This window comes from Papaver somniferum, unplaced genomic scaffold (genome assembly GCF_003573695.1).
Source record: "Papaver somniferum cultivar HN1 unplaced genomic scaffold, ASM357369v1 unplaced-scaffold_93, whole genome shotgun sequence".
Taxonomy (NCBI): domain Eukaryota; kingdom Viridiplantae; phylum Streptophyta; class Magnoliopsida; order Ranunculales; family Papaveraceae; genus Papaver; species Papaver somniferum.
In genome coordinates, this window is record NW_020652415.1 from 28237 (window position 1) to 53031 (window position 24795).

The following is a 24795-nucleotide window of genomic DNA, read 5'->3' on the forward strand; positions in this document are numbered from 1 at the left end:
ATTTTTCCCTGATCCACTTTTATGTGAAAGTACTGTATGGCTCCGTAAGATTTCATATGTTGAGCATTTCCGACTAAATTAATATATAAGGTCTTTTTGTGATTAATTTATTCGAGTTTCTTGGATACAAATTCATGTTTCATGTAATTTGGTAATGTCCAAAGAAATCCTTCTGTTCTTGTAAAAGTAAGGTCTCTCTTGTTATTCTTTCGGGAATGACATTTTATGGTGGAGAATTCTTAATTGAACTTATACTTAATTGCCAAATTTTTGTAGGGGGTGCAACTGTGGAATATTGTAGGAGTTATCTTGTATCTTTATTAACTCCTTGACGAAAACATTAAGTTTCGACTATGTGAAATCATCGAAACAAAGTTGATTAGATCTCTTTTAGTCATGAATTATCTATTTGAGAGTTTCATTATGATCCCGTAATTTTCGTACCTTTGCCAATTTATATTGACAAAAAGGAGGAGAATTATTTGGTAGTTCACACTACATACATATGGTTTACAGATCATTATGTAAGGGGGAGTGGTTTTCATTGAGAGATGAAAGTATTGACTAAAGGGGAGTGATACATATCACTATAGTATTATTGTCAAAGAGATAAAATGGACTTTGATGCTATGTAATAATATTATGAAACTGTATAACAATGATTGAGAAAAAATGTTTTTCATATGTTTTCTTATTGTTATGGCTACTGATCTTCAACAACAATGATGGTGAGTTGAACATGTTTAGAATCACTGAAGTACTTGGAATGACGAAGAATTCAAGGAATGTTGAAGAACCAAGGAAATCAAGCATGATGAATGAGAACCTACAAAGTTTATTCAGTTTGTAATCCATATGTATTGATAGTTTTGTCACTAAAGTTGACAAATGGGGAGATTGTTGGAGCACTGCTCGGTCGAACTCGCAAGCGTTGTTATATCAATCTTGTTTGTCAAGTTTAGTTGAGCAAAAATATAAGTCTTGATTTCTAGTATACTTATAGCTATGTGTCGGATTAGGATATAATGTGTAGTTCATCTTTATACTTCACGACGTTCATCGATTGAAGACGAAGATCTACTGAGGAGATCTTGGAGAAAATTCATCAACAAAAGGTATGCGGAGACTAAAACTTATCCATCACTTTGAAGTATATTCTATTCTATCTCCTAATGAGACTAAATCATATAGCTATATAGGCTTTTATATTATACACATTTGATATTTATAAATGAGTTTAACTCGGTTATCTATTTCTTGGAATATGTGTTGGAAGCTTTTTGTTTTAGCTACGTTCATCATATTCTTAACGATTTTAGTTGGACACAATTTTTTTGTAGAAAACTAAATATTAAGTCAAAAGATGATCATGTGGAAATTGCCTTGAAACATTTTACATGATTTGTGTGAGACAATAATTTGATGTCGACTCGGAAAGATTTGTATTGATCATTCAATCACTTGAAAATTACTTATAAGCTAATAGTTTGTGTGAGACAGCTATTGTCGTCTTTTAAGGATGTTTCAATAATTGAAATGGGAGTATAAAACAAAAACCTTTGTTTGGATACAACACAGTATGCGTACCTAGTGTGCAAGTTGTTTTGGTATAATTCAGGTCCGGGAACCTTGTTTGCATACCTAGTATGCGAACGGTTTTAACTGTTAAAGTCCGGGAACCAAGTTTGCATACCAGTATGAAAAAGTTCTACCTGAGTTAAGATCCGGGACAGCAGTATGCATACCCGTGTGCAAACTGCTGGACAAGACCAAAGTCCGAAAGCTATAATTTTAATATATGTTTGCAAACTTAGTGGTTAAAGTTCTAAAATTGGTATAATATGTTTTTCATACTCATGAACAAATACATTTATGAATTATGGAATGCAATCTTTGCAAACCATGGCTTAATGTTCATGAATTGATTCTTACAAATCAATCAGATTTTGATTCAATTGGTTCATATATATTTATGTGAAATAGTAAACAATTGAACAACTCTATGTGGAACATAATTAGATTCATTTGATTATCTTTCATGATTGATTGATCATCATACTTGATCTAGAAGTGTTAGATGAATGTGGTTAAGATAAAAGTGTTCATATGGCTAACTTCGGTTAACTATTATTGAGCCAACTCAATATACACGTTTAAGTATGGTTACCCATATCTAAATGAAGGTATATTTTGTTTGTGTGTAACAAGCTAATACATCTAACGGTAGAGAGATATTGCTTTGGTTTTAAGCAGACTTAGCTTGAATTTTAAAACATGTATTCATCCAATGGTGAATATTGAATGCTTTGTTAGTAAGATATCTTAGCTTTGATTGAAAGCAAACCCTGATTTGAAAGAATGTATAAGGGAGAACTCTATCAATTGGAAGACCTAATTCCGGCACTTTTCTATGTCCTAGTTGTAACTAGAGTCGATTCTCCTTTAACCTAGGTTTTCTAAAAACCATTATAGGTTAACGACTTGAAGACTTCATTTAGGATTCGTGAAGCCAAACCAAACTATTTTATTTGTAGTTGTGTGTTCTGATCTTACTTGTTCTATCGTATTGAGTACTATCTTCTTTAAGATTTGCTCGATATTTATCTCCGATAGGTATGATATAAAAATTAATCACAAATCTCTTCGTCTCATTCTTTATGATTCTGAAATAACATCTTCTACTACCATATAGTTAAGTTAGTGTGAGGTGATTGATATTTCTAGGCTGGTCTTATTATAAGATCGGATTATCAATTGGCTCCTGTTCACCTTGATTTATCAAAAGACGGAACAAAAACTTTGTAGGTACTTCTGTGGAAGACAGATTTATCTATCAGAATAAACTTATCTCTGGGAGACCGATTTATTTAAAAGTCTTCGACTTTGGGTCGTAGCAACTCTTAGTTGTGGGTGAGATCATCTAAGGGAATCAAGTGCGCAGAATCTGGCATGGTTCTAGATGCGCAAGGAACACGACTATACCTCAATCGGTGTGAGACTTGGTTAGGGCTCAACTATATTCCAGTACGAAGTTAACTTGTAGTAGGCTAGTGTCTGTAGCGGCTTAATACAGTGTGGTGTTCAAATATGGACTAGGTCCCGGGGTTATTATGCATTTGCGGTTTTCTCGTTAACAAAACTTCTAGTTTATGTGTTATTTCTTTTTCCGCATTATATTTGTTTATATAATTGAAATATCACAGATTGTGCGTAATTCAATCAATTGGTAAATTCGACCTTGATTGTGGATAGGAATTGATTGGCACTTAGGCTTCGTCTTTGGTACCGTCCAAGTTATTTCTCATATCAATCGGGCTCACAGATTTCTATGTATTCGATTGCAGATTGTACTGAGAAATTGAGATATAACTCTTTGATATTTTTTTGATTGAGATCGCTTTATAAGCTGGTGCTCTCGGAATTATATTACAGTTAGTCCATACATATTGTCATATGACTTATTGGGTGTGGTTGTTATACCCCCCGCATTTTCACTAACAACCCGACCTAGTACCCGTTTGTATTTTCTTAAGAGGTTTAGTTTTACTTTGAGGTAAATTGTTATGTGTTTTGGACCTTTTGGTTGTATTTTGGATTAGAATTATTATTTTCATTTTTACTCTACATCTAAAAGATTGTTTTAAATTATAGTTCATTCAATCTCCAAATTCCAAATAGAAAATAAATCAATTACTACAAAACTTTAAAAGCACAAAAAATGAGTACCCTGTTCGGTTTTCCTAGCCTGGCCTGGCCTAATTAATATAATGAAATTTGGGCAGGCTTTGGGCCTCAAAATAAGTGTTTTTACCTGGTCTGCCCGGTATGATGAGATTTTTGGGTAGTTGAGTATAAAATCCTTATGACGTGGCATGGCTTAAGAAATGGGCCAGGTTATCAAGTCTGACCCAACTTACACTCTCCACATATAATTTGGACTTAAGGAAACCGATACGAAAAATATCTTTAATTAAATTTTCTTTGATAGGATAGAAAAATAGTGTCTAGAACTACATCCAAGTATGTAAGCCTAGATTTATGCTATTACAGGGGTTCGATCCCCAACCTCCCATATGGGAGGAATCTGGAGAACCAACAAATCACTTGATGGTTCTCGGCCTTTTATTAATTTTCTTGGATCATTTATATTATTCTATGTGGGAGATTCCGAACACGAGTAAAAATGGTCTTTCAATTTCGCATTAAGATCACACATATATACTTGGGGACTAATTTGCTTGTTCTATTTATTTATTTTATCATATTACGTGAGTGAACCCGATCACGAGTATAAAACGGTCTTTCAATCTCGTGCTAAGCTCACACACGCATACTTGAGTATTAATTTTCTTACTTTGCTTTATTTATTTATTTTATCATTGTGCGGACCCAACACAAGTAAAAAGGGGTCTTCCAATCTCGCGTTAAGGTCACAAATACATATATACTTGAACATTAATTTGCTTATTTTATTTATTTATCTATTTTATCATTTTATGTGGACGAACCAGGACAAAGGTATAAAATGGTCTTCCAATTTCGCGCTAAGGTCACATATACATACTTGTGTTTGAGGAGAATTAGAGGTGAAACATGGAGAGATAAGAGGAAGAAGAAGAAGAAGAATCTTATTAGGGGATTATAATGGAACCATTACATAATTTCCTTTATATACAACCCTAGGAATCTAGATAGACCGCACATCCATGGGTCGTAGGCCCTGTAACACTCCCCCTTGTGCGGTTCAATAACAAAAATTTATACATAGAGCTCAAAATGTAGTTCTTCAAATGTCGTTCTTGTTGATGACTTGTGCCGAAGTCCATTGCCTCATTAAAACTTTGACAAGGAAAAAACTCCGTGGGAAAAAACCTTGGTACAACTATTCACATGTAGTACTTCACATGTTTTCTCGTACTTTACATGTAGTTCATCACATGCAATACGATCTTCAAAGGTTGACGAGTCTAAGTTAATTGCCTCGTTAAAACTTCGTCAGGAAAACCCAGAGGGACAAAACCTGAACTAAAGAAAAAGAGTACAATATAAAGTAAACTTAGAACATCATTGGATTTGTATACATTGCCTCATTAAAACCTTGACAAGGAAAAACCAGTAGGATAAAACCTTGACGAAGAGAAAAGAGTACAACATGAAAGATGCAAGTAAAGGTGATCTGTTGCAGATGATCACTTTGCTTCGTTGAAGTTTACTAGTTGCTTCACAAATCCTAAGGCAGAATATCCTTGTGGGAAAGACAATAGCCTTAGCTGGGAAATTACATTCCTGGTGTTTGTTGTTGTATTATTAAAAACCTTTCCGAGTGACAAAACCCTGTGGCAAAAAGAAACCTCGGTGAAGGAAATAGTTCAACACACCATTAGATGCTCCCCCTGATGTCATACAATTTTCATTAGTCTAATGCAGTCAAAAGGAGTTCATCACACTTTACTTTGGTGACTTGAATGTTTATAAGACCATGTTGTTGATTCTGGAAGTTATGTTGCTTAATAGACTATCGCGTTTCATTTCTTTGATTCAGATATTTCCAGTAATATCAACGTAATCTTTAGATCTTCAACGTTCAACATACTTGATGTTTTTAATATTGTCCTGCAAAAAACCTTGTCGAGTAACAAAAACCCTTTAGGAAAAACAATTCTCGGTCGAAGGGAAAAAGAGTACAACACAACTTCAATTTCGAAGTAAAATATGTCGACATCATATCCTTGGATTCTCCCCCTGATGTCGGCATCTCCCCTTGATTACTTTCAGAGTTTTTCCAGACAATTCCTTTAGTCATATACTTTTCAAAACTGGATTTCGGTAATGACCCCGAAAATAGTCTACCATATCTCCACTGATTACTTTGGTTGGAGAACAGATTATTGTTCCTTCATAATCAACAACTTTTGGATTGCACTTTCGTTAGCATTTATTTTTATGTCTTTGCATGGATAAAACAAATTTATGTCAATGGTTACTTTTAAATACATGATTATATTCATTATACCATTTTAATGACGTTGCGTTGGCGCTGAGCTATATCTAGCTAACAAGTTCACTGAGGATGTAACATTTGGCCGAGTAAATTATGCTAAGTACAATGATGCGTCTATTATACTTAGATAAGGAAAGTTCATCTACCGGTACAACTTCGTCATCCTCCTTTATACGAATTGGTCATTTATGTACATTTGGAACTCGACTAATCATGGGAGTGCTAGCAGGATGCATGTCCTTCTTAAATTTCCTGAAAATGGACATATACAAACTGGTGGAATAATATACCACAAGCTCGGTATTTTAGTTTAGAACATATATAAGATCGAGATTTCCCAGGATTTTCATCTCAAATTTAGATTTTAAATAGCTTGCAAGATATCTTATTCCATTAAAAGTACTTATCATGTCCATACCGCTGACATAGATGGCTATAAATCTGAACATGAACTTATTTAATACGCATGGCACAAAACCGTACTTGTTTATCCCTTTCCAATCAAATAGTCACTTAGACGGGTATACCGCATCCGCCTCATTGTTTAAATCAATAAGTGAGTGTTCCAATGTAACTGCAAACACACTCCGTGGTTTAGAGTCATTCGACTTAGGAAGCAAAAGAGTATGCAAATATCTTTGAGTCTAAATCTCTAAAGATATAACCACATTTACTATGTTTCAAGTTATTTTGAAACTACCAAGCAAACTAATTAACTGAACATTATAATGTTCAAAAGAGTATGCAATCCAGGGGTTTGTGAGAAACCTCGCGCCACAAGGTGTTTCCTTATACTTTAAGACCTCATTCTTACCACTACACTTTGTGACAAATAACCACATATGTCCCACAGGCTTTACACTTGGTTGGTTAGTACTACCACACGAATACCCGTATATTTTTCAAAGAACTAAGTTCTACCTGGATTGCGTAGGCCAGATATTCTCTTTATTTGAAATTAACCAAAATAAATCATGGTTCGATCTCATTGTACTCTACTTTTGGAGCAACTATTTATGGATTATATTATCACTGTGCATGCATGATCCTTCCATTGACTCATGTGCATTCTCATAATCTGTTAGGATTTCATTGTTCTCCAGAATCATTTAAAACCTCGGAGTGTCCTCCCGTTTGATTCATGGACATATTTAGAGACAATTTTATAAGATGATTTCAGATGATATATAGGTTGTGCCTAACTTACCTATTTCCTTTCTAGGTGAGCACTGATCGAACCTAGTGGTCTCTCCATCTTCCTTTATGGAGCCATGGCGTCAACCACACTTCCACCAAGTGTATTTGTTACACCTTAGTTTTTCGATGCATGTCCTTTACTAAGGATTTTTAACCTTACAAACACGTTTGCAGTTGGTATGTATGATCTCATCAGTTTATTGATATCAGTGTACATTCCAAAGATCGATAATCCTTTTTCACTTCACAATTCCATTTGTAGAGTATACGAGTCTATATGAGACAAAATGGGAAAACACCACGATATTCCATGTCTGTCTCCCCCTAACAACGGGAAGACTATCCCATTAGAGTGACTATGCGCAAATAAGCGATTGAGAGATCGCCTGTCAAAAGGTTTAAAAATGCGGATAATTATTGAAAATTCTTGTCCAACAGAGTGACTTAATCATTTTGATGACCCATCATAGTACGATGTGGAGTCATAAGGGCACATATTAGTGCAACCAAAAATGGGTAAGAACAAAAAAATTGTTAGGCTTGTATCCAGTTACCAACTGGTACGTAAAGAATGGTTTACCAATTGTGGGTCTAAAATGAATAAGTGAAGATGCGTGTAATATTTCATATACCCCAACCAGTTAAAGATAGGTTTGTACGGATAACCATGACTTAGGCACCATCTGTAACCTTTGATGATAGTCTTTGCGAGATCATAGGGTATAGGATGCTCTGCATTGATCCTATTAAATACGCAATAACCATCAAGTCCTTTTGATGTACACTAGATAGAATTTGCAAGGGGTGGTGAGCCCTTACATGTATAATATGTGCTAGTAGTTTTCCAGACGCAAAATTTCTTGGGAACTATACCTAGTCCAAAATGTCAAAACATTCACCAGAGCCATAAGTCACTTCAATGGTCCGCATTCTGCATGAATATTTTTCTAAATTTCACCTTGTTTTCTTTGTAATATGGATTGTTTACCATTTGCATCTTAGAATGGTCTCGATCCTGTATTAATGAAGACTTTGTGAAATGAGCGATATTCTTTTTTACTTAAAAGCAATAGGGGGGGGGGGGGAGGGTGCATCTAGTACTTTAGAAACCACTTATGAGAGATATGTCGTCATTTCGCATTCTGTCAATCCTTCTTCCGTTTTTGTTCACTCAAATAAATTGATGTTCGTATGAGTCATGTCAAAACGATCATCATGTCACAACCAAAGTGGCTTTATGGTTATGCCCAAATCCCGTATGAGTCAATTCCCAACATTCATCGTCGGAGTCAATATGGATTCAATAATCCAAATACTATAGTGATTTACATTTCACTAGATTGACTCACTAGTTTCTCTAATACATTAGATACTATAAAAGATGCATTCAATTACGTTCTCATCACTGTGAGGTTCCACGTGATATCCATTTGCATGGGTTTCTTTGTAATTTAACAAGGTGTGATTATCTCTTAGTAGATGTAGAGATTTTGTAACGTCTTTGTTCTATCTTGAAACAAATTTTGAGTAGTGATGCGCTCGATGATCCAATCCTCGTAGTCACATTATAAGGAAATAGTTCAATAACTAGTTTAAATTCCTTAAGTTAGTCGAAGAAAAACAATTATGAGTTAGACACTTCGGTCTTGAAAGTTTTAATAAGTGGTGTGGCCTTATTACATAATAAAACTGGGATTCAACTCAAGTACTTTAGAGTGAATATACATTACGTGTCACCCAATATATCTCAAGTGCTTTAGAGAATTTATGTCTCGTGTTTTCATTCCATAAGTGCAGACATTGGATCTAGTCAACTCAATAAGATAGTCAATTATCCTGTCAAAGTTCTTGTTGCCATTAAAGTTGATGTGAAAATTGGTTGCTACTATGATACACACATTACATTATATATACCAACACCTATGACCAGGTGCATTTCCAACTCTTTCATTTATGATGGGAGCTACAATTACATTTTAGCAGATCCCATACTCGGTTGATACTTGTGTATTGGTGGTATTACTATCGAAGATCCCATACTCGTTTTCACATATGTCCCTTTTCACATGCTTTATTTGAGTCGGTACGTCTAACCCACATTACTTCGGGGTTCTTTCCATTTTCAGTTTTGCTACATTTAGCTTAATTTGAGAAATTTATTTATCTCAACAGGCCAGGATAATTTCACAACATATTTCAACCACTTACTTTAGGTTGAATAAATTACTAAAATAGTTTTCTTGTTGTTATACTTCAACGTATACTAGTTCTATAGTATCATGGATGAAGTAGAGAAATGGAAATTTTATGACTCATATCACCTATTTTTGAGTTCTTCCACAAAAAATGGGATATATGTGATTTTATTTTCAACGTATTTTGAAAATATCGACTCTTTAATAGTCGAGCAAGTGGATTACATCCCCCGGAACATTCAAATTTGGGAGACAATATCAAGCAGGCAATAATGGTCCAAGTACTTCTGAACCTCAAATAAATACATTGGAATCGAGTTGGTATAACCAATTGAACAAAAAACATCATTCAACTATAACCAATATCATATTCAAAATTGAAATTGACCCTTTATATAATATGGACTTATCTAAGAGAAAAGAATGTTTTAAAAACAAATAAATAAGCCCAATAAATATTCCATTAGTTACATGCCTCAAACTTTGGTTCCCGTCTTACATAGACAGAACTGAAACAACTTTCACCGCGCACGGCTAGAAAACAGGCTGGAACAGAAAACATGATGGAACAAAACAGAACAGGCCTGGCTCGGGGCCGGAACCGGGCCGGACTGGAACCAGGTTGAACTGGAGCCGGGTCGGAATGGAACCAGGTTGAACTGGAACCGGGTTGGACTGGGACCGGGTTGGCTTTCCATCTTCTCTCCTTTTCCGGAGAATTACGACGACGGAGATCATCGACCGACCCACAGAAAAAAAAAAAAAAAAAGTGAATTTTGGTCAGAAGATTCGAATCAGGTTTTACCCCCATAAACCATATGAATGAATCAATATATTATTTTTTAATAAATTGTAACATACGAATAAACTATGAAACTAAAATATAATCACCAATCACCCCATTAATGATGTTGGTATAGAACAGAGATTCGAATCAAGTTTTACTCCCATACAGCATATGAATGAATCAATGTATTATTTGTAACATATGAATATATTACTATAAAATTCTAATCACTTGATTGGTGATTGGCTATGGTATAGGACATGGTATAATCAATTGTCAATCAACCACATCAATCAAATAAGAATATGCTATACTATGTTTATGGTTGGTATAGAACAGATTCAATTCTTATCGTTTTGTAACTAAGAAATTTTTTTAAAATAAATTTAGGAGAAAGCAGATCTAACTTATCTGATTTGACGATGACGATTCCAACGTAGTGTATTTGATAGCAACCCAAAAAAAAAAAAATCAAAATTCATTGTCGCAGGGTTAGAACTTGTGCTGATAACGTGTTTGAGGAGAATTAGAGGTGAAACATGGAGAGATAAGAAAAAGAATCTTATTAGGGGATTATAATATAACCGTTACATAATTTCCTTTATATACAACCCTAGGAATATAGATAGACCGTACATCCATGAGCAGTAGACCTTGTAACAACTTGAGCATTATTTTTATGATTTTATTTGCTTATTTATTTTATCATTTTATGTGGGCAAACCCGAACATGAGTATAAAATGGTCTTTCAATCTCGCAACATAACCACACATACATATTTATGCATTAATTTTCCAATTTTATTTATTTATTTTACCATTTATTTGCTCATTATATTTGTTTATTTAGAGAAAACTCGAAACGTGCGTACAAAACAGACTGTTCTCCCATTAAGATCACGCCCACATCCACATACATGATCATTAATTTTTTATTATTATCTATTTGCTATTTTACATCATTTTAAGTGGCCTTATTGAGGTGTCATTCTAGAGCAGTTTTCCCTCTCACACTATGATCGTACTAGTGAAGTTGTATATGTTAACTCTTGGATGAATATCATTAAAACAAATGACTTATTAATCACTGTATCCGTCTAAATGCGAATATCGGAATGGTGTTCTGTTTCGCATTGAGGTCACACAACCTTAAAAAAGGTAAGGAAGGAATACGAATCCGAAATTAGAAAATTCCAAGAAAGAGATAAGTAAGGCGGGAAATTGAACAAAGATTAAAAGGTGAAATTAGAAGATGGTGATAGTTTTTTTATTTTGATAACCGAAAGACAAAAGGCCAGTTGATAGAATTTAGACGAATATATGCGTAGATCTCGATAGGTAGAAGAGACAAAGGATAAAGAAGATTAGATTGAAAAGAACAAGAGGATCGAAGACAAGGCTATTGATGCCACTTGACGGAGAACAGAACCGTGGAGTATAGAAAAGAGGGTGGAAAAGAGGGATAAATCGAGACTAACTCATGGCTTCTTTGAATAATTTTAATTATGATCTTAAATTACTTTTTTTTTTGATAGCTTGGTACTATGGTCCCTCGACTACTCCTAAATCTCATTCATTTAGGAATTTTAGCAATTATAAGGGGTCAAACCCTGATCTCCGCAGTGGAAGGGAGCATGAGAACCATCAGACCACCTGATGGTTTTAATCTTAAATTACATTGACTTGTCTCCTTTTATTGGAAAATGATATAACTTTAAGCCTAATTAACATAACTTGGAAAATAAGTAATTCTAAAAACAAATAATTTCTCAAAATAAATAAATTCTAAAAATAAGAAATAATAAAAATAATAATAAAAAATATGATTCCTAAACCAATAGATGTCCTACATCACTAAGTGTCACAGCCCAATTAGTCGCCTAAAATTTTCATGGGAAATGACCGGCAGTGATTGTGGTTCAGTGAATCAACTTCACCCAAAATCATTCGGGCTTGCGTACTTGCATCAAAGTACCCATCTGCCTTCACTCATAAGGCATTGCACAATGGAAGTCTTTTCTTCTTTCTCTCTAACTCTTTATGCCCCCGTAAGCATAAGAGGTTTGCCATGCATCAAACCAATTGATCAACAAATCAGCAACATAATAAACACAGAGAAATACTGCAACAAACCCATTTTACTGCATTAAGGAAGATTACACAAAACCGTCCATTCATCCTCTTGGTAAATGCCTAACACTCTCTACAAAATCAGTGGTTCTTCTTCGATTGAACAATACCAACATTATTGATTCCTAAGCTATTTATACATGCTAGGATCAGGTCAAAACTTCTGTGCAACCGCTTGCACCTGTATGGAACAGCCATGTGTCCCATAGGGTAGTTTCCATAACCGCCAATCTGCTTTTCAACTGCCACCTTTTGTGTTTCATGCAGATTGAAACCACACTTGTCTTGAATGGTTAAGGACACTCTAATAAGGTTACGAACTCATTTCATAACCCTTCCAACTTGTATGGCACCTTTGGAACGCTTGTGAAGCCAATAACCAACTTGTAACCGCCACCTGAACCGTATTACACTTTTTTTTTTGTTCAATCAATTCCAATTTTATTACTCATTATGGAAAAATACAATCAACTAAAGAGTTTACAGAAAAAGAAACAAAAACCCACAGGGCCCAATAACAGAAAACGAAAAATTCAGAAAAAGATAAACAAAACCCAACTCCTAAAGCCCAACATCAACAAAAAACAGTATTCAACAAATTCTATAGTAAATTTTCTCAGGTGATTCCAGAGCATGGATGAAATTAGGCTTTGTATTAAAACAGAGTTCCCCCCCCCCCCCCTCTCACCAAGCCTGCACCCTTCTTTGCCATGGATTCAGCAGTGAAATTGACTTCTCTCAACCTATGTACAATTTGGATATTATTTATGAACTCCTTTATTCTCTCCCATCTTACCTGCATAAACCAAGACAGTCTTCCAGATGAATATGCATTCACTGCTGCTTTAGAATCAGAGTTGATGCATATGTCAAGCTTATTATTCTGTATAGCCCATTCAACTGCACCTGTAATAGTCATTAATTCTGCAATGTAATTAGTTGCAATCCCCAGGCATGTAGATTCAACATATATAAAAACTCTCCTATCATCTCTGCAAACAAAACCACATCCCGTTGCACCTGGATTACCCCTAGATGCTCCATCACAACATATGAGTATTTGGTTTCTTGCAGGTAAGAAGAATCTCATTTCTATAATCCTTTGAGACTTTATTGGTTGATGTTTCAGATCAAAAATCTTAAAAACCATGTAATCGTAGCTACAGTCCCAGATGAAGCTCTTTATTCTCACTGCACAGTCTTTTGTGTACTGTATTATTCTTCTCTTGAATTTCCCCAGGTCTACTTTCTCTTCTTCAAAACAAATTTTGTTCCTTAAGAACCATAGTTCCATCATTGTAATGGAAGCAACAAGTAACCAGATATCTTTTACAGCTCCACTCTTATGTTTGGCAAAATTCATAACATCTTCATATGATTCTGGATTGCAGAACAAGAAGATTCCTCCTAGCCATTTGCATACTAACTGACTGAAATCGCAATACCATAATATATGTTCAAGGTTATCAGTATCAGCACCACACATATAGCATTTTGAAGCTAAATTGTATCCTTTACTCTTCATTTTTTCATCAGTTGAACATATGCCCCTCACTATCTCCCATACATTGCTTGTTGTTGTTGGATGAAATGTAGGATTCCAAACATATCTTGCCCATGCCACTTTCTGATAATGCTCTCTTATACATTCTATAGATGAGAATACAGTGAAATCACCTGACATAGTTCCAATCCAGACTCTAGTATCCTTTGTTTTTGAAATAACAGGTAACTCTTCCACTTGAAATTATTGAAGCATTCTAGGAGGAATTAGCCACTCACCATCAACAATCAAATATGCAAATTTCATGTTTCTGCTCTGCGTCATATATTCATCCTCCTCGTAAATCTCCTTAAGTGGTTTTTCTTTAATCCAAGCATCATTCCATACTGAAATTTGCTCACCAGAGCCGGTGATCCATCTAGTATACATCTTTACTTCATTTAATACCCATTTTAAACCATGCCAAACTGTAGACTTTTATAACCTGAAATCCAATCACCATTTGCATTTGTAAATTTTGCTCTCATAAATCTTGCCCATTTAGCTTCAGAATTTTGTATCTTCTACACTAATTTCATCAGCAAAGCCTTGTTTATGACTACCATTCTCCTTATTCCCAATCCACCTTCCTCCATTGGTGAACATGTCTCATTCCACTTCAGAGTAATACTTTTTCTTTCATATGGATCCCCTGTCCATAGAAAATTCCTTATGAGTTTCTCACAAGTCTTCACTACATTTGCAAGCCACTTATAGACTGACATGTTATAAATGAGAATGCTGCATAAAATTGATTTTCCAAGAGTTAATCTGTCCTTAAATGATAGCATTTTCCCAATCCAACCAGTTAGTCTGTTCTGCATCATTTCCACCACAACACATACTGTACTTGATTTCACAGCTCCTGGTTTCAAAACTACCCCCAAATACTTGTATGGGAATGTAGAAAGATTCATTTGAAACTCATTAACAATTTGGTTCTTTCTGACTTCAGTTACTCCTCCCACAAAAAGTTTTCTCTTCATTTGGTTGATTACTTGTCCTGAGGATGACTGATAATCACTTAAAAGTTTTATCACCTTTTGTATATTTCTTTTATTCCCATTGAAAAACAGAAATACATCATCTGCAAATAGGATATGTGTAGGATGAACACCTATGTAGTTAACCATTGGTGCAATCTTATTTTCCTCCACCATTTTGCTTAAAATCCTACTCAATACATCCTCAGCTAATACAAATAAAATTGGTGATAATGGATCACCTTGTCTCAATCCTATGCTCACTTCAAAAAAGCCCACTGGACCCCCATTAACTAAGACTGAAACTCTAGATGAAGTAAACAATTGGTGTAGCCACTTTATGTACTTTTGAGAGAAACCAAACTTCTTCATAACTTCAAATAAGAATTCCCAGCTTAATGAATCATAAGCTTGAGTAATAACCAACTTTAAGCCTACATTTCCACCTCTCCTCTTAGTATCTAACTCATTTATCATTTCTGATGCCAAAACAACTTGTTCTTGAATGCATCTGTTTTTTATAAAAGCTCACTTGATGTTCAGACACTAATTTTTCCATCAGACCATACATTCTGGAAGTCATAATCTTTGTAAATATATTGAAACTGAAGTTACTCAATCTTATAGGCCTAAATTGATTTGGTCTTCTAGCACATTTTACTTTAGGTAATAAGAAGAGAAAATTTGAGTTGAGGCCTCTTGGAATGATACCTTTTCTCCAGCAGTATTGCACAACATTTATAACTCTTTCTCCGATTATTTCCCAAGCAAACTTGTAGAGAAAACCTGGAAAACCATCAGGCCCAGGTGCACTGTCAGCATTTAAAGAAAAAACTGCTTCTTTGATTTCCTAAGCTGAAGGAATTCTCTCTAACATCATATTGTCTTATGCATTTACTACCTCTGGGATTGCATCAAAAATTCCTTCCATAAAGTTGACTTCCTTGAATTTAAATTTTTCTTTGAAATGATTCTCTAGAGATTTTGCTATCAAAGACTGATCATTTATAATAGATCCATCTTCATCTTCAAGTTCAGTTATAGTATTTATAACATGTCTTATCTTGATTGAAGTGTGAAAAAATCTGGTATTAGCTACTCCATCTTTTAACCAACTTACTCTTGCCTTCTATTGTAACATTGAATGATGTTATTGATTTAAGATCTCTTGTTTACCTCTTGCCACCACCAATTTTTTTAAAAGTGAAATATTACTTGGATCTTTGTCTGAAAGTATAGTAACATTCAAAACTTCTTTTTCAGCATCTGCCAATTTGATTCTAACATCTCCAAATACACTCCAATTGCATTCTTTAATTTTTATTTTCATATTCTTCATTTTTTTCATAAAAACAAAAACAGGATTACCTTGCACATCTTCATTCCAAACTTCCCTGATCAGTCTCTTGAAATCTTCATGCTCCAGCCAAATCTTTAAAACTCTGAAAGGGATGTTCTTAGGTTTAGGCATCATTAAACAAGACCCCAAAAGTGGACTGCGATCAGATATATTTCTTACTCCAACTTTATAACTCCATGTAGGATATTTTTAAATCCACTTGACATTATAAAGAGCTCTATCCAAGGTACAAACAATTTTCTTAACTCCTGCTCTGTTATTACACCAAGTAAATTGTAATCCTGAACTTGGGGCTTGAACTAAACTGCAATAGTTGATCACTTCATGAAAATCCTGCATTGCTACTCTTAAAGGAGCTCTTCCCCCCATTTTTTCATCTACATTTAAGACTGTATTAAAATCTCCTATTAACATCCAAGGTAAATCCATGGAAATTATATACATTAGTTCATTCCATAATTCCATTCTATCAACTGTAAGTGAGGCTGCATGAATTCCAGAAACTAAAACTCCACCAACATTCACAGTAATCACATGTCTAGTTATTGAAATCATTGTTGGTTCTGTTATAGAAGCACTCCAAAAAAGCCATATATTACCTTTAACACCATCTTCTGAATTATGTATTACTTTTTGATTCATACCTGCTAGCTTAAGACTTTTGCAATCTTTAGAATTCCATTTTACTTTTGGCTCCACCACCCAAATTAATGTAGGACTAAAATTTTTAACTAAACTTCTTAATTTATCTTTGGCTCTAGGTCTCCTTAAGCCTCTGATATTAAAGAAAATTGTCCTCATATAGAAGGTTGAGATTGAGAAGTAGAAGGACTTCTCACACCTTTTTTTCTCTTTCACTAGATTCAGTCCATTGTGTCTTCTTGTAATCAAACTGATACTCTTTGGTTTAACAATTTTTTTCACAACTTCTTGAACTCCTTGTTCCTTGTCAGTACCAATTGTAATCTTGTTTAAAATAAGAAGAACTACTAGTTGCCACGTCTAATAATTTGTTCACACTTAAAGGAGGAAATTCATCATTCACTAAATTTTGTAATATATGAAATGTACCTGAATTCTCATTTTCATGGATATTGACATCACTTTTTTGCTCCACTGGAGTGATTATAGCATATACAATTTCATCTTCAATCAACATTCCTTTCTCAACTTCATTTTGTTGTTGTGCTTTTGGATTATTTCATATATCAAAACCTATAGGAGTTTGTGTTTTCTCTTTAAGTTTCCATATTTTTCTCTGCACCTTAGATTCTTCACCAACTCTACCAAACTGCATTTGTTCTTTTTTCTGCACTATACATTCAGTAACCAAATTCCCCACCACCTTGCAATGACTACAGAAACTAGGAATTTTAGGAATGTGTACCTCTTGTTCAAAACTGCCATATTTGGTCTTGACTAATACTTGATTAGGAACTTTGTTTGCTAAATCCACTTCCACTAAAATGCTAGAATAATATCTAACTTCCCTTTTAAGACTTGTATCATCTACTTTTATAGCTCTTTCAATAGCATCACCCAATGACATTAATATCTTTTCCTTCCAATATTCAATAGCCAAGACAGGAAAATTCACCCATACAAAAGCAGTAGTAGTTTTCTGAGCAGCATGATTAAAATTCTGTTCCTAAAGTCTTAGTTTAAGAATTTGTGAATCAACTTTCCATAAACCATTCCAAATATACTTCATATTTTTTCATTCGTTAATTTGATGATGAAGAAACCTTTTACAAGGGGAATTAGTTGATAATTACCTGTTGTATTCCATTGTTTCCTCAAAGACTCCTCAGCAGCAGCAAATTTCAGTTTTACAAAATCTAATCTTCCAATTAGACTAAAATTCCATTCACTAATACTCTCATCAATTTCCTCATCAGGAATATATAGAGATGGTAAGGAACTAGTAACTTCATTTTCTATTCTATTCTCCAAATAAAAACTGAAGTTAGGGTTATTCAAAACTGATCTCATTTTTTATAAAAGAAATCAAAAATCCACCAAATTAAAACAAAAATCCCTTTCAGACAAACTAATCATCCTTTACTAAGATCTAAGCAATAATCAACACCTATCATTTGAACCGTATTACACAACTGTTGCGCTAGACTGAATTCTGCCTCGCTCCAAAGCTCATCCATCTTGTCCCTGCATGCTTATCACTCTAAGCTAATGGACGGACAATCCTTGTGCTTCAATAATCGAGGCCAACTCTTTAAGCTCATTCTGGTTGCTCATGTGTCATATGCTTCACTAATGTTAGAGCATTGCTCGGTCGAACTCGCATGCGTTGCTATCTCAAGCATGTTTGTCAATGTTAGTGATCAAAACTATAAGTCTTGATTTATAGTCTATTATAGCTAAGTCTCGGACTAGGATAGAAAGTGTAGTTGAGCTCAAGGACTTCATGGTGATTCATCATACAAGTAGAAGAACTACTCAAGGAACCGGTGGAACTTCTCGACAAAAAGATATGTGAAGACTTGAACTTATCTATCAATCAAAAGTCTATCTACTCTATCTCCTACTCTTTGAGACAAGAATTCGTATGCTATATATATATAGACTTGGATTATACACATTTGGTATTTCGAGCCGAGTATACCTCTCCTATCTATATCTAGAAATATGTGTTGGTAGGCTTTTCTCTTCGATCAAGTTTATCTTTACCATCTGACGAAAGTCAATGATATGTTTCAATCATCTTGAAATTTGCTTTGACGAGAAATGGTGTAACAACTACATAACGTCCTCTAAGAATGTTTCAGTGATTGAAATGAGAGTTTAGATTACATAACCAATGGTGGAAATAAGCATTATTGTGGACACACATTTATGTATAAGTCCTCTTCCTTGAACCAAAGTTTGCGAACTTTGTTGATCAAGAGAATCAGAAGAATATCGTGAGCCAAGTCCGCGAACTCAGTCCGCGAACTGTCGAAATTCTCAAACCCGAGAATTTCTACTGGAGTTGACAAACTACTTGTGTGAAGCTAAATCAGCGAACTCAGTCCGCGAACCGGCGAAGTTCTTATACCCGAGAATTTCTGCTGGAGTTTGTAAACTCTGCCCGGTAACTTAAGTCCGCGAACCTAGTCTGCAAACTTGAGAAGGTTATATATCTGAAGATGATTTATGAACTTAAACTTAAAAATATTAAGGAATGCAGTTTTCAAACCGTGGATATAAAATTTCATGAACCGATTCAAGTGAATCAAATCATCTTTGCTTCAATTGTGTCTTGTGTAGTACATAAGATTTCCTTGCAATTGAACAACTCTCTAACTAGTTCATTTGAAGTCATTTGAACTAGTTATGGTGAAGAAGAACATGGTTAATATGAAATGCTCATATGTCTAACCTTTTGGTTAACTATTGTTGAACCAATAAGTGCATACGTTTGGATACGGTTAACAAACCTAGAAGCGTGCATTGTCAAGTGTGTGTAACAATCTAAGTTTTCGATCTTACAGTTGAGAAATATCATCTTGAATCTAAATCAGGTTTTCATCTAATGGTGAATATTGAATTCTTTGTTACTAAGCTAACATTGATTGCAAACCCTGATTTGAAAGACTATATAAAGGAGACGTCTAGTATTGTGCAAAACTAATCCCCACACCTTACGTGTGATACTAGTTTGCATGCTAGAGTTGATTCTCCTTTAACCTTTGGTTTTATTCTTCTAAAACCAGGTTAACGACTTAAAGACTTCATTGGGATTGTGAAGCCAGACCGATACTACTTTTATCGTAGTTGTGTGATCTGATCTTGCATCTTCTATCGTACGAGTACAATCAGATTGATTGGCTTGAGATTGAAATCTCCGATAGGCAAGATATAAAAAGTAATCACAAACATCTTCGTATCATTGTTTATGATTCCGCAACATCTTGTTTCGCTACCATACGATTAAGATTGTTTTGAGGTGATTGGTAAATCTAGGTTGTTCTTTGAATATAAGACCGGATTATCAATTGGTTCCTGTTCACCTTGATTATTATCAACAGAACAAAACCTTTAGGGTTTATCTGTGGGAGAAAGATTGATCCTTTGATAGACTTGTCTGTGTGAGAAAGATTTGTTTATTGTCAAAGCCTGCGATTTTGGGTCGTAGAAACTCTTAGTTTTGGGTGAGATCAGCCAAGAGAATCAAGCGCGCAGTATGCCGGCTGGGATCAGAGGCGTAGGAGTATAACTGTACCTTGGATCAGTGGGAGATTGATTGGGATTCAACTATAGTCCAGTCCGAAGTTAGCTTGGAATAAGCTAGTGTCTGTAGCGACTTAATACAATGTGTGTTCAATATGGACTAGGTCCCGGGGTTTTTCTGCATTTGCGGTTTCCTCGATAACAAAATTTCTGGTGTCTGTGTTATTTCAATTTTCGCGTTATATTGTTTTATCTTTATAATTGAAATAACACAGGTTGTGTGTTAGATCATCAATTAAAGTAATCCAACCTTTGGTTGTTGATTGTCATTGATTGATCCTTGGATATTGGTCTTTAGTACCATCCAAGTTATTCCTTGCATTTTATTAGAACTCGCAGTTCCTGCTTGAGTAAATCAAATCAAGAAGAGAGATATAAACTCGTTGATAAACTTTTAATTGATTGAGTCTTGTTGATTCTCTTAAAAGTATATTCGAGTTTGTCCATACAGATCGCTAGGCGAAATATTGGGTGGTGTTGTTAGACCCCCGCTTTTTCAATTGGTATCATAGCAGGAAAACACGTTCAAGACCTTACCATTCTGTGTTTGTATCGATATGACTCTATGGACAGAGGTGCTATCTCTACTAACGTACCACCAGTATTCGATGGCTCTAATTACTTATGGTGGAAAATTGGTATGTGAGATTTTCTTCAAGCACATGATTTTCAATCATGGGTATATGTTGTCAATGGACATGATGCTCCCGTTGCGGCAGTTGGATATGTAAACTTTACCAAGAATATTGGTGAATACATTCCTGCCAAGATATTTGCTGCAAAGCAAAATTCCGACAGTTTGAATGTAATCATACATGCCATTACCCCAAATCTTCAGCACCATGTGTCAAATTGCACTAGGTCTAAAGATGCTTGGTATTTATTAGAAACCGTATTTGAAGGTAACTCCAGTGAAAAGGAAGCTAGACTTCAAAATCTTAATTCTGATTGGGAGAACCTTCGTATGGCAGATGAAGATACATTTGATGAGTTTAATCACAGAGTGTCTGAAATTGTTAATGCATCTTTTGCATTGGGTAAGACTATTCCTGAAAAGGACATTGTGATGAAAATTCTCAGATTGCTTCCATCTAGATACGAGTCTAAGAAGCATGCCATCGTTGATGGAAATAACCTTGATAATCTTTCCAGAAATACATTGGTGGAAAGCTAAAGATCTTTGATCATGAGAAAACATCCAAAATCGGAAAGGATGTTGCCTTTAAAGCACAGAAGAACACTAAATTACTTGATAAAGGTAAAAGTGTTTGTGTTTCTGAGGATGATCGGTCTGAGGATGATTTTACGGATGAATATATTGACAATCCAGTCTCCTTGATCACAAGACAGTTTAGGGATCTTCTGTTGAAGAGAATTAAACGGTTTTCAAGAGACAAACCTAGGTCATCAGATAAACCTCACAATCGCGTTCTTCCTGAAAATAGGGATGCTGACGAGGCTGATGACGAAGATATGCCACAGTGCTTTAAGTGTAAAGGCTTTGTAATTTTGCAAACGAGTGCCCAAATAGTAGAAAATACACTGGGAACAAAGGTCTTGCTGTAACATTTGATGAGATGTCTGAGATCTATGATTCTGATGAAGACAGGAAATCAAGTGTCGGTCTTCTATGTGAAAACATTGATTTTGATCATTGTAACAATACATATATCAACCTTGGTGGTTTCGGTGAAGAGGAGAATCCAATCAAGCTGGAAGAATCAATTGACCCATCCTTTGGAAACTCTGGTTGTAATGTTTCAGGATCTACTATGTGTCTAGCTGCGTTCACACCACAGATGCCTGAATACTATCCAAGTTTCACGTGCTCGTTTTGTTCTCAGAAGGGTCATGAACTATCAAGATGTTACAAGTACAAACATCAAGTGAGGCATACCGACAAACTTCAACGAAGAGCAAATCGATTGGCAATAAAGCTTAAACTTGCTCAGAAGACTGCTGAGGTATGTAGGATTTTATCTTCGTCTAAGAAGTTGGTTTCCAAAGACAAAATAAGACCATTAGAAAAGAAGGTATGGTCAAATCGCTTTGACAGACAGAAGTATGAGGATTCCTCTCTAGAGGAAAATGGTGGACAAATTTTTGTTCACCACAACACAAATTGATTGTGTTGTTTGGTAAATCTTGTCTCATGTGCCTGCTCAAAAGAGATAAGATTGTGTACCACTCAGGATTTAGGGAAAGTTTCTTTTAGGTTTGTTTTTCATGTCTATCAAATAAAGTAAAGGGTTATTATCGAAAATTCTACTCTTTACAGGATTTAGAGTTGGGCGTCCACAAACCTGTTTAAAGGTTGCGAACCCTACATTCCTTTTTCCTCTCTGATATCCTTTATATCTTAAGACTGCTTGATGAGATTGTGAATTCCACTCACAAAAACCAGTTGTTTATAATTGTTCTCTAAGCATCATGTCTTTGGATGGAAAATATGTCAATATGATTGTTAATCCATCAATCAAGGAAAAAGAGAAATCTCCAGTAACTCCTTCCTTGAAAAGAAAGAGGAGGAATACAAGAAATCCAAGGGTTGTCCCTTCTAACTCTCAGAAGTTTTCCGATGTTCTTGATGAGTTTAAGGAAGTAAGAAAGGAGATTAGTGAAATAAAGGCTTGCGTTTTAAGATCTTTGGAAATTCAGAAGGCCCTGGTTTGACATCATCATCCAAGACGTTTCGTTGGTATTGACTCCTTCCTCCATGAACCTTATATTCCAATGGCCGTTGACGACAAGGAGTTCGGGAATGATAAGGAATTTCTCAAATATATTGTTGCCTAGTATGTCTTCTTTTTGTTTTAGTTGGAATGATAACTAGTGCTTGAATAGCAATGATTGTGACTATACATAGCTATTATGTTTCATCTTCTTGTTCTTTTTAGGTTTATTTGGTATTAAATTCTAAAAATATTTGGACGATGATATTTTGCAGTATTAATCTTTATGATTTGATATATTGTAATTTGTTATGGGATATTGGTGTTTACGTCCGTGAACTATGTTTGTCCCATACTCTGTCAAAACTAAAGTCGTTTGTGATCGGTATTCACGTACTGGTAAAAGAATGAATAGACTTTTGACAAATACAAAAGTTAAGCCTATATTGTCAAACATTTTATGTAAGATAGGTTAAAATCTTTTGTTTTCAAGGATTATGTCTATTAATTATCGTTATGTAAATAGTGATTGAAGATAAAATGAATCCATGTGTATTCCGCAGTATTGATCATCCCTGATCCATGTTTTATATATTACTGTGAGGCTCCATAATGTACCTTATGTTGAGCACTACACAACCAAGTTGATCTTTTAGCTTAGTTGGTGTTCCGTGAGATATGTTATGTCGAGCATATTGAACTAAATTAATCATTTTGTTTCGTTATTTAGTTATTGCTCCGTAAGTTTTCTTATGTCGAGCAAAACAAATGACAATTAAATTGATTACTTTTATGATTAGTTTGGTTGTCTATTCCAATTATATTAATTATGGGTTCTCTTGTAATTAATCTAGTTGGGTATTTTCATGTCTCCATAAGTTCTCTTATGTTGAGCATAATCAATTGAATTGATCACCTCTTGTGTTTAATTTGATTGTGTATTCCGATTAAATTAATCATGGGTTTAGTTGTGATTAATTTGATTGAGTTTTTTGGATATAGAAAATCATTCTCATGGTCTTTGGTGTACAATAAAATCCTTATTTTCTTTTGAAATTAAGGTCGCTCTTGTTGTTCTTTCGGGAATGACATCAAATGGGGGAGAGTTCTTTTGAACTTGTGCTTAATGGTCATATCTTGAGGGGTGTGCGGCTGTGGAATTTTAGAGGGGTTATATTGTATCTTTAAACTCCTTCATGAATGCATTTAGCTTCGGCTTTATGATTGCATCTTTTTTTCCTTTTGTCATGAAATGTATCTCTCGGAAATTTCATTATGATCCCGTTCTTGTACCTTTGCTAATTTTATTGACAAAAAGAGGGAGAATTAATATGTAGTTCATACTACAAATACATATGGTTCTCGGATCATTAAGTAACGAGAAGTGGCTTCCATGTGAGATGGAGTATTGACTAAGGGGGAGTGATACGTATCACCATAGCATTATTGTTGAAGTTGTGATGAAATTAAACTTTGACGCTGTGTAATAATACTATGAAACTGTATAACAATGATCGAGAACTATGTTTTCTCATTGTTATAGCTACAGATCTTCAACAGCGGTGATGCTAAACTTACAACCTTTGGGATCATTGGAGTACTTGGAAGTGACGAATATTTCGAGGAATGTTAAAGATTAGACATGTGGAATAGGAGCTACTAAAGTTTCTTTATATTTTTTGTATTCCATATGTATT

At 34.8% G+C, this 24795-nt stretch overlaps 1 protein-coding gene across 1 annotated transcript; it reads right to left on the minus strand.

Annotated features, from left to right (window-relative positions):
• Positions 1–12965: 12965 nt before the first annotated feature.
• Positions 12966–14243, minus strand: LOC113346115. Its single transcript, XM_026589689.1, has 2 exons — positions 14093–14243; positions 12966–13960 (listed from the first exon to the last, which is right to left on the minus strand). The coding sequence occupies exons 1-2, from the start codon at positions 14241–14243 to the stop codon at positions 12966–12968; spliced, it is 1146 nt and encodes a 381-aa protein (XP_026445474.1).
• Between the last annotated feature and the right edge of the window lie 10552 nt (positions 14244–24795).

Coding starts and splice junctions, on each gene's coding strand:
- LOC113346115 (XM_026589689.1), bottom strand. CDS start 14,243: ATGTATACTAGATGGATCACCGGCTCTGGTGAGCAAATTTCAGTATGG. Junction 13,961..14,092: donor TGCATATTTGATTGTTGATG/GTGAGTGGCTAA, acceptor TCTCATCTATAG/AATGTATAAGAGAGCATTAT.